The 16,971-nt window shown below is 33.4% G+C and overlaps 2 protein-coding genes across 2 annotated transcripts; both read right to left on the minus strand.

Annotated features, from left to right (window-relative positions):
- Positions 1-704: 704 nt before the first annotated feature.
- LOC117421434 (interleukin-8-like) lies at positions 705-2,836 on the minus strand. Its single transcript, XM_034035867.3, has 4 exons — positions 2,716-2,836; positions 2,212-2,347; positions 1,909-1,992; positions 705-1,473 (listed from the first exon to the last, which is right to left on the minus strand). The coding sequence occupies exons 1-4, from the start codon at positions 2,777-2,779 to the stop codon at positions 1,461-1,463; spliced, it is 297 nt and encodes a 98-aa protein (XP_033891758.3). The 5' UTR covers positions 2,780-2,836; the 3' UTR covers positions 705-1,460.
- A 5,589-nt stretch (positions 2,837-8,425) lies between these two features.
- On the minus strand, positions 8,426-9,542 carry LOC117973747 (interleukin-8-like). The gene is made up of 3 exons (XM_034926959.2): positions 9,404-9,542; positions 9,056-9,139; positions 8,426-8,565 (listed from the first exon to the last, which is right to left on the minus strand). The coding sequence occupies exons 1-3, from the start codon at positions 9,535-9,537 to the stop codon at positions 8,553-8,555; spliced, it is 231 nt and encodes a 76-aa protein (XP_034782850.2). The 5' UTR covers positions 9,538-9,542; the 3' UTR covers positions 8,426-8,552.
- Between the last annotated feature and the right edge of the window lie 7,429 nt (positions 9,543-16,971).

A 16,971-nucleotide genomic window follows, 5' to 3' on the forward strand; every position in this document is an offset into this window, starting at 1 on the left:
GATTCAAGCATTCAAAATTCTAAAAGGTATTGACAATGTTGACCCAGGGGACTTTTTCGACCGGAAAAAAGAAACAAGGACCAGGGGTCACAAATGGAGATTAGATAAAGGGGCATTGATAACCAAAAATAGGAAGCACTTTTTTACACAGAGAATTGTGGGAGTCAAGAACCAACTCCCCAGTAATGTTGTTGAAGCTGACACCCTGGGATCCTTCAAGAAGCTGCTTGATGAGATTCTGGGATCAATAAGCTACTAACAACCAAACAAGCAAGTTTGTAAACTTTCTTATGTTCTTATGACTATGAAATCACTGTATACTATTCATGCATATCTCTAACCAATCGCCTTTCCTTTCTGTAATATTAGATTAGTTGTGCACCCTTTTTATTCTTAAATAAGATATTGTTTTATATTTCTGACACGTTGTGTGAATGTCAATTATTGTCACGGAAATCCGAGTTCTACGTGATAATAAACTTAAATAAGGTATATCATTTCTCATATTTTGACATCCCTGAGTGGGCGACTAGAGACTAATTTCTATTAAATAAATTGTATACCTAATTCACTACAATGTATTATGCATTGTTTTTTATCTTGTAAAGTGCTTTGTGATGGTGGTCCACTGTTACAGGCGCAATATAAAATAAAGATTGATTGATTGATTGATTGATTGATTGATAAGACATTTGAAAGCCAAGTATTATTCAAATATAAATCTTTATTTTTAACAATTGTTATTGAGACACTAAAAAGATGGAGACACAGAATCTTTAAAATTAGGTTTCACACATAGGTAAAAAAAAAAAATTAATTAAAAAAAAACATGGACAAAACTAAACACATTCATACTGGCAACACATAAACAATAACTTTAACAGATTAAATATTACAATTAGATTACAAAATATACATATTAAATTCAATGAACTAATACATTATATGTATAGTTTACAAAATAATCAAGTTTGACAAACAAACAAAAGAAATATGACAGTTTGCCATACACGTGCATTCGTATAACGAATGCAACATATTAAATAAGTGTTTAAATAACACTACATCATACTGTTTTGACCAATTTGCAGTTTTTTTTTTAAAAAAGGTACAATTTACATATCATGTTCACGTTTTCAATTTTTTATAAAAAAAATTAAAAACCCACTGAGTAATACTGCAAGACAATTAACAGAATTTAACAAAAACTTGAAAAACACTGTATTAAGCAAACAGAGTTTGTAGTTTAAATCCATTCCTGAGTGTTCTGATACAATCCTTCCATACCCTATATGTCGAATGACTACTGTTCAGTCTAATAACATATTAAATACAATTTGTTAACTAAATTGGCAAATAAATAAACACACTAATAAATAAACAAGTGGTTAAAAAGATCAACCCTTGATTAACTTCAGTTTCTCTTTAGGTTTGTTCCTCTAAATTTCCACGGCAGGATTTCAGGCCTTGGAGCTGCAAAACAAAACATACATAACCATTAATTGTGCAATTGTATATGTCAGCCATAAAAACAGAAACAGGTCTTCAAAAGGCTGATGTAACAATAAGTTACTGATTTGTACTGAGTTACAGCATTTTGCTTTACATGTACCTTTCTACATACATTACCATCAGTTAATACCTTTGCTATGAAAATGCAACACTGTGATCTTGACAATGGTTACCCTTTCTGAAGACAAACAGTGCCGATATTAAGCAGTGAAACGTCACCCAGAGCCCAGAGAGCTATAGTGCTATAGAGGAACCACATGTTGCTTTAATAGATCCATGGTGAAGAGTTTGTTTCTTTCTCAGCAGCATTACACAGTAACATACTGACTCTCTAACCTAACTTATATATGCAATATATGGTTTGTGAAAATACAAGTATAGCCAAACAATAATTACCTTTCCAATATTTTCTTTATAACTATCTTGACCCAGCGGGCAGTTGGTTCCAAGCAAATCTGATCACCAGATTTCAAAGTGGCACTGCAAACAAACAGAGAAAAGGGTAAATAGATCTGAATTTTGATTAAAATAATTGACTTTGTTTTTAGTTATTTAAACAAATAAATTATATATATAACTTTACAAAATTCGCCCACAGCTGTTATGAAATACTATAAACCCAACTGTATTTCATACGTCTTTTATTATTAAATACTATAGTAAGAGAAATGTTATGCTGGCGTTCAGTTTAACACTCACATGATTTCAGCATCCTTGCAGTGCGGTCCACTGGGGAAGAGCTCTACATTCCGGATCTGCCTGGGATGGATGAATCTGGATTCTTTTTTAATGCACTGACAACGGAGCTCCAGTCCAATGCTTTTCAAAGACATCCCTGCAGGTATGACATTGCCAGTTAATAAGAGTTTAATGTTGATTTTATTAAATCTTACCATCTGAACTAAACATTGTTTTCCTAGCAACAAACAATCTTTGGCTTAAACTTTTTTTTTTTTTTTTTTTAAATAGCAAATCAAGCAAAAACTTGGTAAAAATTGCAATTGTATTAAAGTTTAATGAGTCTGGAGTTTTTTACTTTTACTTTTTCCTTTTGATCTGAAATTCTATTTCCTTGTAATTTGGTCAAAAATGTACTTTATATTGCTGCACTTAACACAAGCATGAACGCATTCAACAGACATATGCTCTTTAAATGTTATGCAAGTCTTATAGTTTTAAGCAACATTACAACAGAAGCCTTACCTTCAGATAGTGCAACAACGGCCAGGCAGAAAATGACCACGGCCACTGTAGTTTTGGAGTTCATGATTTTCGTGAGCTTGTTCGTTTCTGGAAAATGAAGCTGAAGCTTTTCACTCGGAGATCTGAGAGTTTGATTCTGCTGCTGTGTAGTGAGCACGAGCTTTTATAGCAGAGTTTGGAGGTGACTCAGTAAGGATTGCGTAACTGGAATTTTTGTTGTGATGTAAGATGAACATTACACTGTGGTTGTTAACAATCACTTTTAACTTCTTCTTTTTAAATTATGAATCTTCCGGATTTTTTTTAATTCATTTATCAATCTGGCATCTTGTTTAATTAAAGAAAAACGTGTTATGTTAATAAAGAACAGTAAACATTTTAATTCTACATTGAATAATTTATTCAATATAACAAGTATCGACTTAATAATAATAATAATAATAATAATAATAATAATAATAATAATAATTTATTTATTTATTTATTTATTTATTTATTTATTTATTTATTTTATTTTATTTTATTTTTTTACAATTTCATGTAAAGAGCCCAGTAGGCTATCTGTATAATATATATGTTGTATCATAATAATAATAATAATGGTAAGTATTGATCTCTGGAGTACAGCTGGTTTCTACTGTAAGGAACATGTTTCCAGAAACATTTTTCCTTTGGCCATCAGTTGTGCTTCTTGAGGTTGGGATTCAGTGAACTGTTAAAATACACAATATACTTATGTTGATTTGTAGGCACTCAGATCACTTCTAAATGGCTTTACCAATGTAAAAGTACAGCGTTCCTGAATTTTAAGATTTCTATTTGAGAAAGCTCAAAATAACTATCAGTATAAGACCTGCTAAAGATCTGGTTATGTTTTAAGAAAATAACAACATCTATAAAGGTCTACTTAGCTAGTCACATGATAAATTACCTGATGTCTCTTGGTTACAGTGTGAAACTGTACTCTTTTTTTTTATTATTACCAGCTGGTTTAGATTCTCATCCGCACAGCAGAACTCAGTGGACTTTCCAGCAAGGTATTTTGACCCTTCTGACCTGGCAGCATTCTTTCTTGGCAATTATATTTTACCATCCTACTTTAGGGACAGTGGGCTAGCTCCTCAAAACTATTTACTCCAAATTGCCATCAAGACATTTTTTTCAGAAAGGAAATAAAAATAAAAATAAATCAGACATTTATATAATGAGTAGTCTTAACATTCTTCTTTTCTTATCAGTTTTAATATTGTGAATAGTGTTTATCTTTCCTTTCAGACAAAAATTGCGCTAATGAGTAAATTGCTCTGAGAACAGACAGATATTTATTACAAAGAGCAGCTACGTTGATCAAATGTCTTTAAAATAATATGGTATATGTTCTAATTATGCAATTTTTTATGTTTTGCTGTATGTCATATCAGTTATTCATTCATTCAAAGACTGTGGGCCCCATTTTAAAAGTAGTGCTGAGGACTCATTTTCTGACTCAAAAACAACTTATCTGGGGAAATTTGCAGTTGCCAGTTTTATATTTTAAAAATGATTTTGTTCCTCTCTAAAAACGACTGCCATGTTTCTTCATAAAGTGTGGTTAGATATGTGGTTTCGGAAATAGCTCTTAAACTTCTCCTTTAAAAAAAAATATACATGGATGGAATTCAGTTTCATGCTGACATGTCAATATGTGTCAGTTCATAATGAAGTATGAATAGGTTTTCAATATATGTGAATGTACAGCTATGGCCAAAAGTTTTTCATCACCCTATAGAATTAATACATTTTGCTTCATAAAGTCGAATGAAACTTGCTGAATAATGTTACGGTAACTTATTGAATTACTTACAGCTTTGTAGTTTTCCATATACTTAACGAAAAACTGACAACAATTGAAAAATGTGACATTTAGAAATCTAACATGAAATACTGTACTACTATTATTGCTCCAGGTAGACTTTTCTGATATAAGTTTGTAGTTTATTTAATTACACGATGCTAAATAAAAGATCTACATTTTTTTCATATTGTTTTTAAATATTTTTTTGTTATGTCTCAATTTTAAAATTGTAGGTGGTGCAAAACTTTTGGCCATAGCTGTATACTGCTGTATTAAAGAACAAAACTGAGGCACCGATTTTAAGGATTTTCTCAAAATGAAGGTGCTGATTTAAGGGCTTCTAGGGGGTATTAAAACACAATAGGGGATAGTCTATCTGATTTGCAATTTACCGTTAACAATAGAACTGGTGCCTTTTAAGATATGTGTAATTGTGTGTCCGTGAGATTCCCAGTGGTAGTATTATTATTATATAATGGTGTATTATATGCCTCCATAGACATCTCATGGGCAGCAGTGTGGAGCAGTGGTTAGGGCTAGTGGTTAGGGCTCTGGACTCTTGACCGGAGGGTTGTGGGTTCAATCCCCAGTGGGGGACACTGCTGTTGTACCCTTGAGCAAGGTACTTTACCTAGATTGCTCCAGTAAAAACCCAACTGTATAAATGGGTGATTGTATGTGAAATAATGTATAATGTGATATCTTGTAACAATTGTAAGTCGCCCTGGAATAGGGGCGTCTGCTAAGAAATAAATAATAATAATAATAATAATAATGTAAGTAGTTCATGAACATTTAGAGACACAGAGGTTCTGGAAACACTGCGGTTGAAAAGATGTCCTTACGATGCTCTCACAAAGCTGGTTAGGTTAAAGTAACTTTTGTGAAGCGGTACCATGGAATGGAATATAGATACTAAACTGTTCATTAAACATGAAGCAGTAGATAGACCACCTCTAGTTTAGTATGAGAATGGCTCTTTATCAAATGCAAATAAATATAGGTTTCAGAAGATACATAGGAAACAATTTTGATATTTAGCACACACATGTTCTGCACATGGCTGTTCCTCACATTACTTGTTAACTTATGTTACAGTACAGACACAAATTATGGAAACAACAAATTATTTACAGCAAGACTAGGGGTGGGGATTGTATTACCATTTTTTCCTCACTCACTCAGATCCCTTATTTACTACATATTTAGATTTTTTGGAATAGATTATCTTCTTCTCTTCAAAAATATGCAGAAGATATTTAGTGAGCAAGTAGTCTGAGGTTGTCCGGCAACAACCTCCCCATCCCCAGATGTACTGCTTTCCTAGAAAAAGGAGACCATTTCAGGGTACCATTCTACTGTGAGATATCATATCATGATTAAATAAGTTACATGTTTTAACATGGAGGCGATTATCTATTCAGGGATACTAGGATATTTAGTAAGTAAAGGGTTTAACTGAGGAAAAATAGGCAATGAAATCTCCATCCCCACCTGAAAAGTTTCTATGATTTGTGTCGGTACTGTAGATCATGTGATGTCTTCCAGAATCTGTGTGCCATAAATCAGATCAACAACAGATGTATTTGTTATTGGCAAGCTTGTGCATGTAACAGTACAGATGTTTCACTTGGACACGTATCAAAAGTGAGCTTTTCTGGAGAACAGCCTTTTGACACCTACTTCCCTAAAGGAATTGGAGACAGTAGTCATTACTGAATGGTCATTTACTGTAACCCTCCAGAATGAAATCCTTGACTCTAGGTATAATCTTATTGAATTTTCTAACCCTCTGGCAATAGTCTAATGCTATTACAGTACCTTAAAAATCATAATCATTTGTAGTTTTTGAAAATAATTTTGTGGGTTAAAAAAAAAATACTGATTACATATCTGTGTGTTTGAAAAAAATGTGACTATACCTGGGCGTTGATAGATGCAATCCATTCAGCAGTGTGGAGTAGTGGTTAGGGCTCTGGGCTCTTGACTGGAGGGTCGTGGGTTCAATCCCAGGTGGGGGACACTGCTGCTGTACCCTTGAGCAAGGTACTTTACCTAGATTGCTCCAGTAAAAACCCAACTGTATAAATGGGTAATTGTATGTAAAAAATAATGTGATACATGTATAATGTGATATCTTGTAAGTCACTCTGGATAACGGCGTCTGCTAAGAAATTAATAATAAAAGTAAAACATGCCCCCTCTATAACCTGAACCGTATGGGTCCACAGTAGAGTCCAGAACCTGTCCAGGGACCAATGCCTGCCTTTTAATGCATGTATTGCTCCTGCTTTTCAATGTATTTTAGTGATTATTATATTGAGGGTAATAGCAGCACCTGAAGGTTATAGTATAGACCAAATATTTTCAATCAGGGGTACATGTACATGTACATGTACCCCTGGGGTACTTGTAAGGGTCATAGGGGGTGTGCAGGATGACTCAGGAAGGCAAATATTAAAATAAAAGTAAAAGAAAATATATTAGATATTATTGTCACTTAACCAATATAAATATTTCATTTTTGTTTAGCAGCTCAAAGGTTACAGTCTGACTATAGTTTCTAAATTATCATCCACCTGTACGCATGCGTGATTTCTATTAAGCGCCCTGTGGTGCTCATGAACTTTGCAGTTTTCAACTCATTGTATAATCGAATACTAATCAGTGAAGCACAATCTCTCTGCATTTTCTAGAAGTATAAATGCTCCAGTAAACATAAATAATAATCACAATGCTCCTACTTTGACATTTTGTTTCATTTATTAGGTGCGGCTGCATTTTAGTAATAGCAATAGCGGCTGGTTGAATTTGTTTTCGGTGTCTGATATACATCTAGATTATCCTGTGTATCATTTCTGGGGTCAAAAAAATGGATACATTTCTTACAGTACTTGCCAAAAGAAAAATGAAGGAAGAAAACACAAAAGAGTATAGAAATTGCCAAGCCACGGAAACTTATACCGAGTCCCTTTGGATCATTTTTATGTTTGCTTCAATAAAAAGATTTTCTTGAGGTTAATGTTTCTGATGCTGTAAACATTTTAAATGGCACACATAATTATGCTGAGATGGGAAGTAAATAGTAATGTGATAAACATTTACAGTGCAGACTATTATCTATTATTTATAATAACTTTGTCAAATATGTGTGTTTCCGAAGATGATTCTCAAATACTGTCTTTTGATTCTGTTCATCCAAAGACTTGTCTTTAAATTAAACATTTTAAGAATTACGGTTGGGTATTCTGTCCTAAACCAGCAGTTTGTCAGTACCACACTACTGTGACATAAATTATATATTAAATAAACAGGGACAATTTAATTTGTTAATCTGAGTATTATTCTTTTTATTGCAACTGTGTGTGCTTTTCTGTATACCATAACCCTCAGGTGCTGCTATCACCCTCAATATAATAATCACTGATAATAATAATAATAATAATAATAATAATAATAATAATAATAATAATTTAGTGGGTTTATAAATACATTCATTATTTAGTTAATATATATATATATATATATATATATATATATATATATATATATATATATATATATATATATATAACTGCTGAATGCAAAGTGTTATTATAAAATAGTTTTATTTTAGACATAGTTTAAGTTTAAAAATATGTTTTACATACATAAGAAATTAAAAAAAACAACATCCCTTAAACATGTGAAAGCTACAGCATGCAACAAATAAATAATACATTTTAAATATGATTAATAAAATACTTTTTTGGTTTATAAATTAAATATACTTCAGAACAATCACATTTGACACAAAAACAAATTATATATATATATATATATATATATATATATATATATATATATATATATATATTCTATTACATTTTGCACAGCACATTGACAAATAAATACATGATAAACACATAAATAAACACACTGATAAACAAGCAAGTGGTTAAATCGGTAATCTATGAGGGTGACTTCAGATTATTTCTGTTCTTCTCAATTTCCACTGCAGTCTTCAGACCTGAGAGCTACAATAAACAAAATAAACATGCGTAAAGATACCTTCTTCTATTGTATATGCCAGTCATTGAAACTGAAAGAGGTCTAAAAGCCTGATATAATAATACCTTAACTGAGATATTGCAGTAATATATATATATATATATATATATATATATATATACTGTATATGGTTTGACTGGGAGTTCAGTAGCTGCTCTTCTGTTCAATTTGCCTGTCATAGACATATTGTATGCATTCTATGTAACATAATGTATGCCAACTAGAAATACAGTGCTGCATCTGCAGTATATCAAGCAACTACTGAAGAGGAGCACTATCATAGACCATCTAAAGATGTTGAGGTGGTTTTCAAAGATTTTTACTCTGCATTGTAAATTACTAGGATAAGAAAATAAAAAACACTTAACAGCTTTTAAAATTTACATTTTGGAATGAAATATGAATTCATGCATATCCAGTTTACAGTCGGTAAATAAAATAATGAACAATAATTACCTTTTCAAAATTCTCTCAATAACTATCTTGACCCAAGGGGCATTTGGGTCCAAGCAAATGTGATGACCAGATTTCATAGTTGCACTACAAAAAAAACAAACATTAAACACCCATGTAATAATGTACAGTTCCATCACATTTATAAAATGCATTTACTTAGACATGTATTTTTTTAAATTTTGCTTTGGAAGTCACTGGACCACCCAAAGTGACTTTCTCATTTGTAATGGATATTTATTTTATCTGATGTCACAAAAACCACATAAACCCAACTGTATCTCATACATCTTTTATTATTAAATACTATAGTAAGAGAAATGTTATGCTGGCGTTCAGTTTAACACTCACATGACTTCAGCATCCTTGCAGTGCGGTCCACTGGGGAAGAGCTCTACATTCTGGATCTGCCTGGGATGGATGAATCTGGATTCTTTTTTAATGCACTGACAACGGAGCTCCAGTCCAATGCTTTTCAAAGACATCCCTGCAGGTATGACATTGCCAGTGAAGAAGAAGAAGAAGATGAAGAAGAAGAAGAAGAAGAAGAAGAAGAAGAAGAAGAAGAAGAAATGTAACATCAGTTTATCTTCATTTTTTCTTTTAAATATGTACTTGTTTATTATTATTATTATTATTATTATTATTATTATAATTATTATTATTATTATTATTATTATTGTTATTATTATTGCTTAGATTGTATTGGTCATGAACTATAATTTTAGCACAAAATGAATACAATCACCTGTGTAACAAAACTCATCATCAGCTTTATATTATAATAACAACACATACAACAGGCACACTGTTGAATAATTGAATGGCACCACTCTTTCCGTTCTATAAACTTTGTAATATTAGTTACACCAAAGGTTTGGTCTACAACAAAAGTCTTACCTTCAGAAACAGCAGCAAGAGCCAGACAGAGAATGACAACGGTTCCTGTTATTTTGCAGTTCATGGTTTGCACGAGCTTCTTTGTTTGTTGAATACTGTACTTGATTCTGAGTTGAAACTTTCTGCTTTGAGCTCTCAAGTTTGATGCTGCTGCTGTCTAGTGAGCTCAGGTATTTATATCATGAACCTGGAAGTGACTCAATAGTAAATGAGAACTGGAATTATTTTATTATGCAAGATGTGTGAAGCATCTCCTGTGTTATTTGTGCTGACAGTCATCTTTCACGCTTTTGCATTTTTTAGAATTTATTAATCAGCAATTTCATGTAAGAACTTTTATTAATCAATATGATATATCTGGTTAAAAACCGTGTTTCTGTGGTTGTTTGAGTTTTGTAAATTATTAGTTTAAAATTCAATGTGTGTGTTTCATAAACTAAATGTAAAGCAATGGTGCAAACCTCCTAAAACAATGCTGCACACACTATGATATCTATGTATGATTGTGTATTGTCTCTGCTTAGTTTTGTATATAAGATCATACAGACAGGATATGCTCAATACTGTATCTATGTTGTATATTTTTCTTTTGTTATTAAAAGGTAGTTTACTTACTGAATTTAAATACAAATACATAAAAAATATATATTGTTGCTAATTACAAATGATTAATTTAACAGCATTTTAGGGAGACAAATTAATAAAATATTATATTTGAACATTAAATATTTTTTAACTTGCTGTAATTGGGATCCACAATGACAGTAGATATGCTGATAGGAGGCTGTACAGTATATTGGACTTTCGCTTTAATATGGAACAAAATATGTCATGATATACGATTCATAATGTCACTAAAAAAAAGGAAATGATGTGATTACAGGGTAGTGGCAACTGGGTTAAGGTCTATGTAGTGGTGAAAGACCTTAACCCAAGACCATTTTGATTTTTGATTTTTCATTGGGTTAGGGGTTTGACTTAGAGCTTAACACAGATCCTTGTGGATCCTAAAACAGTTACTCATTGTCAGTTAACTATTAATTTAAAAAGCCACTGTGGGATTTCCTTTCTATCTGCAGAGCAGCCTCATGTTTTGAAACAGATGGTGTCAGTACTTTAGCTCACTCACTCCGATGGTCTAGCAAGCTGGATCCAGATCATGAGACCATCGTTTGCTTCTTCAAACCGGTCATCTAACTTCCAGTGATATTCTGTGACTGTTAAAACAAAATTGTCATTCAGTGACGTAGTTCTTTGGCAATAGAAAATAAAATTGAATCATCAGTGATAACAGAAAGGGGAAATACACACAAGGGTAAATCTTAATATATAAAGAAGAAAGTTTGTCTGTCTGTCTGTTTCTTTATGCATACGGATCCCGCAGGAGCCAGTGCAACCAAACTTTGCATGGCCTCCTCTTTCATCCAGGGAAGGTTGAGGGCTATGTTTGGATACAAAATTTTGACCCCCGGGGTACTTTATTTAGTAACCCCATTGCTGGATCACTACAGTAGCCATGTATCTCAAATTAAAGAAACCCACAAAACCAAAAAATAAATAAAAAGAACAACATTGTTAAAAAATTTAAAAATGGCAAAAACAAAAAAAAAAATAAAGTTAAAAAAAGGGAAATGGGTCAGAGCGCATTGTGCGACACCCAAGATCTGTAACTTATAGGAAACCACAAGGCTACCGTTCCCCAATTTGTCAGCTAATTATGACATATAGATAGCTGGATGAACAGACAGACAGACATTCCCTATATCCCCAGAATCTGATAACTTAACAAGTTTCAGGGCAATTGGATAAGCAGGTCTCCAGATGTATGCAAACATGTAAGTGTTGACATAGAGATGGACGTATGTATGAACAACCAGACCCCCTGCCCGCCCGACTTGTTCTTTGGTTAATTATTATTGTCCTCTATATTTTTTATTAATATTTACTAACATCTTTAAATGTATATATTTATATATAAAGTGTCATATTGGATGCATCTTTGTTTTGTTTTTTGCTGTTAACCTGTCCTATTTTTGTAGGATAATATAGTAGGATATTATACACAAATACTTGTTTTTAATATTAATGTATTGTAATATGGGGAGAATATACAGTATTTACAATCTACCGAGTTGCCAATAAGTATTCACATAGTTATTCACAAGTATTCACAAAGTTATAGTAATATAATAATGACTTGGATCGCATTATTGAGGCGTTTGGTGATAAAACGAGTGATCAGGAGATGATTGATCGGTATGTACGAATATTATTATTTATTTATTTCTTAGTATATGTGAAAGCTATAGCGAACAAAAGGGTGGGGCGGGGCTGGAGATGCCCAGTGAGTGCTTTGCTGATATGCAGGGCCTTTTAAACCTGTTTGACTGTGGAAAAAATACTTTTAAACAGCGCGTCTAAAATTAACTGCGCGTGTTTTTTATTTTTCATTGGGTTAGGGGTTTGACTTAGAGCTTAACACAGATCCTTGTGAAACCTAAAACAGTTACTCATTGTCAGTTCATTATTAATTTAAAAAGCCACTGTGGGATTTCCTTTCTATCTGCAGAGCAGCCTCATTTTTTGAGACAGATGGTGTCAGTAATTTAGCTCACTCACTCCGATGGTCTAGCAAGCTGGATCCAGATCATGAGACCATCTTTTGCTTCTTCAAACCGGTCATCTAACTTCCAGTGATATTCTGTGACTGTTAAAACAAAATTGTCATTCAGTGACGTAGTTATTTGGCAATAGAAAATAAAATTGAATCATCAGTGATAACAGAAAGGGGAAGTACCACTCTGGCACGCACTTGCCGATTCTTCCTGAGCAACATCCGAAGAATCCGACCCTTCCTCACCAACTATGCTACCCAGCTCCTGGTCCAGGCCCTGGTACTCTCCCGCCTAGACTACTGCAACTCCCTCCTGGCTGGCCTCCCTGCGTCCGCCACCCGTCCGCTCCAGCTCATCCAGAACTCTGCTGCCCGCCTGGTGTTCTCTCTGCCTCGCTTCGCCCACGCTACTCCACTACTCCGCTCACTCCACTGGCTCCCGATCACCGCTCGCATCCAGTTCAAGACTCTTGTACTAGCCTACAGATGCCTTGACCAGACTGCACCCAGCTACCTCCAGACCCTCATCTCTCCCTACACCCCCACTCGACCTCTCCACTCCGCCTGCACTAGAAGACTGGCTCTACCTCCGCTACGCTCCCCTGCCTCCAGAGCCCGCTCCTTCTCCACCCTTGCTCCGCAGTGGTGGAACGACCTTCCTACAGATGTCAGGACTGCCCAGTCCCTGACCACATTCCGGCGCCTCCTTAAGACTCACCTCTTCAAACAGCACCTGTAGAACTCCTCTGTTGTATCCTGGGACACTATCACCCTTCATTTAAATATGCTTTATTTTGCTCTTATCTACCCCCTATTTTACTACATTTAATCCTGTACTTCAGAATATTGTAATCTGCCAAGTGTTTAACCTGTAGTATTTTGTACTTAATCATATCCTGATGTAACTATCACTATTTAATCATATCCTGATTTAACTTTCACTATTATCTGCTGTATTATTGAATTGTGGTTTGTCACACTTGAAAAAAATTATTGTATTTCTTGCTCTTATTGTATGACTTGTATTGTAACACTTGAATGTATTTGTATTTGCTTGCGATTGTAAGTCGCCCTGGATAAGGGCGTCTGCTAAGAAATAAATAATAATAATAATAATAAACACGCACTTAATAAATGGACTGCAAAGGGTTAATACTTAAGAGCAAGAATTTTCTTTAAAAAAAACCAAAAACACATTTCTTAGTTCTTATCAGGAAAAAAAAACCAAAAGACAATGATGTTGAGGTATGAGTAATGGTTACATGTGAACTATATTGTGCAGTACATGATTAAACTGTTAGATTAATCAATTAGGAAACCACATGGTGTAATGTCAGGTAGTCATAAATGTGACAAAGGTTAACACAAAAGATTCTATGCTGCATGACAATTTTCCATTGTTTATATGTTACATTATTTCATATCTGCAGTTTCTGTAGGATATCGTCATATTTAGATAACAGTAACAACATATTATAACTTTGTTTCACTTTTTTTTAAAGCAACAAATGTTGAAATTGTTTTTTTTGTCATTAATATCCATGTTCTTTGCTTATTTGAACATATTTTTTGTTTCTTTTTATTAGAAAAAAACAAGCTAACAAAATTAATGTGTTAAACTTTGCAGAACTTTCAATTTATAAAGTGTATGCTGCCCACATAAATCCACTGATGCAACTTTATGAAGCCAATTTACAAAAGTATTTCTGGGGTTACAGAAATTACTTAACATTGAGTTTGTTTTATATTGCTTTACACTTCATCTCATTGATTGTGGTCACTTTTCTAAAGACGATATCAATAAAAAGGGTGCATTGAGAGAACATGGATACAAGGCCAATAATGGCTAAGTTAAAGGAGCTGGGGGTACAGTGTTCTGTAGTCCTGTGACTTAGCTGTTGAAACAATTTTTAAGCAATGAGATCACTGGCAGGTTCTCATTCTGGGGCAGTCCCATGAATAAGCACAGGAAATTATTAACCCCCTTTGAACATTGCAATACAGTCATAGAACATGTGTCACATGCGTTGTTGGTCCCAGTTTAAGAAAAAAAAACAAAAAAAAAACATGTTTAAACCCAATAAAGCCTGATTTCTTCCTACTAAACACTTTTTGGTGCTACAACATTTTCATTAGAAAAAGCCTTTTCTCAACTAGAATCATAAGTGAGATATTTGGAAGCACAGTGGGCATAAACCCATTTGTACTTTTTCAGGAATAGGAGTTTTCTATTGGAATTTTTTTTAATTTCTGGTTTACTATTGTGAACATTATGGGGCTGAATTTCAAGATGTGCTTAAAACACATTATTTTCTTATCTTAGTGGGGTTTCTCTTTACATTGATTTACATTTTTGGTCAAGACATTGAAATGCTTTTAGTTGAAGAAATACCTTTTTTTTAACAGGGTTAAATGAGAGTATATGTTGCAGGTTTATGGTGCCTGTTATGAAGGTGACAATATTGGTATTTTTATTTTCTGCAAGTTTTCCATGAAAATACTATACCGGTACCTGGGTTCTATTGATGTGTATTTATTTCAGTAACTTAAATATTTTCATTCATTGAGTGTCGGTTAGTTACTTCTTCGTTTTTACTGCAGTTTAGGAAAGGGATATTACATTTCAAAACGGTCCAATTAGGAGTTTTTTGTACTTGATTATCTATTTGTTTTAATATTTAAACACTACTCCTCACCGGACCTTACTGGCCAGGATCCAATGCAAAAATACTTTCAAGAGGTAGAAAAAAAATAAAAATTTGGGGCTTATTTGAACTTCTACATCCAGTATCTCCCCTGTCTTTGCAGCACATGCAGTTATGTTTTGTAAGCATCAAATCATTCAAGAAGTGTAGTGAATAGGTTAATTATATATTATTTTTTTAGTTCAATTTTAGGTACATAAAGCTGCAGGGGTACAATAAATATGCTATGGTGTCAATAGTGTTTTTATTATTTTATATTTTAATTATTTTACTATCTCAAAGGAATATTTCACATATTTAATAACAAGAAATCAGAAAGCCTAAAAACATATGTACTTGAATTTAGCAGTCAGCTGGCTGTTCTACTACCTATATACCATTGGAGAAGATTTTGCTTGAATCAGATGTGAAGCTATACGCTGGCTGAATGCAAGCAGTGACCACACCAAAACATAATATATTTTATAAAAAATAATATATGTGAAAAAACAGAATAGCACATGACCTGCCAGATGGCAAAACTGGCAAAAGAAACACAAGTTAACCACAAATCACACTGTCAGCACAATAAAAATAGATCCAAAAAACACAGATGGGAAAAGAAGGAAATTCCAAACATGTACTGTAAGGCAGTACTTCAATACCAGAGTGTCTAAGAGCAATGAGGAGATTCTTTAATAAATGTATATCAGAGACAAAAACTAAATTAAACTACACTAGCATGTGAAAACATATAAATAGGCAATGGAAAATAACTAAACTAGATCATTATAACACAATCAGCAAATATAAAAATGGAAATAACCATGTCATATCAAAGCATGAAAAACAAAACACTCATCACCCTTCATCTCACAGTAAGTGGCATTACTGAGCATTGTCAGAGAGTTTGCATAGACAGGATAGAGGTCAAATATGAGGAGACCAGAGCCTCCCCCCAACAGAAATAAACAACCACTTGGAAATCCCAGAAGCTGGAAATCCCAAACAACCAGTTGACTGAGTTATATATAGTGTACAGTCTATGAAGTAATTATTTGTTACACATTTGTTTTGAAAATATGAAACATTTATTCTATTTTTGTGGAATAAAATAACAGTCTTTAGTCAGGTTGCACTTCTGCATTTCCAGATCTTTATTGTACATTTTGAAAATAGATCTTTTGAAAATAGGGACCTTACTCAGCCAAGATAGCTTCATAATTCTAGCACTTATACTGAGCATTTAATCATTTTTTTTCCACAATTCTGTAACTCAGAACACTCTTATTCCATTTCTGGAATTGCAATTTCTAGATCAGTTTCATAAATGTTGATTAAATTCCACCTGTTGGTATAAATATAAAATACTTCAGCATCACTATACTGTCTGCATTAATATGAGCTGTAATAAAAAGCCCCACCCCCAACTTCTTTCATTAGACATGAAAAAACACCTTGGTCTTTCAAGTTGTTAAGTAAGTATTCTACTGCTATTTTTTAAAGGAGAAAATGTTACAATATGAGAAATAAAAACAACTTAAGAGTGCTGAATTGACCTTGAATTTTCTTAAAATTCCAATGACCAATTCCTCTAAATAATGGGATAGCTACGGAAGAGATGTAGCACATTCCACATAACCCAACCATCCACAGTGCATTTCACTTGGCACTGTGCAAGTCTGCACTTGTTCATGTGCGTCAAATTCGGGAAAGTTAAC

This window comes from Acipenser ruthenus, chromosome 1 (genome assembly GCF_902713425.1).
Source record: "Acipenser ruthenus chromosome 1, fAciRut3.2 maternal haplotype, whole genome shotgun sequence".
NCBI classification, from domain to species: domain Eukaryota; kingdom Metazoa; phylum Chordata; class Actinopteri; order Acipenseriformes; family Acipenseridae; genus Acipenser; species Acipenser ruthenus.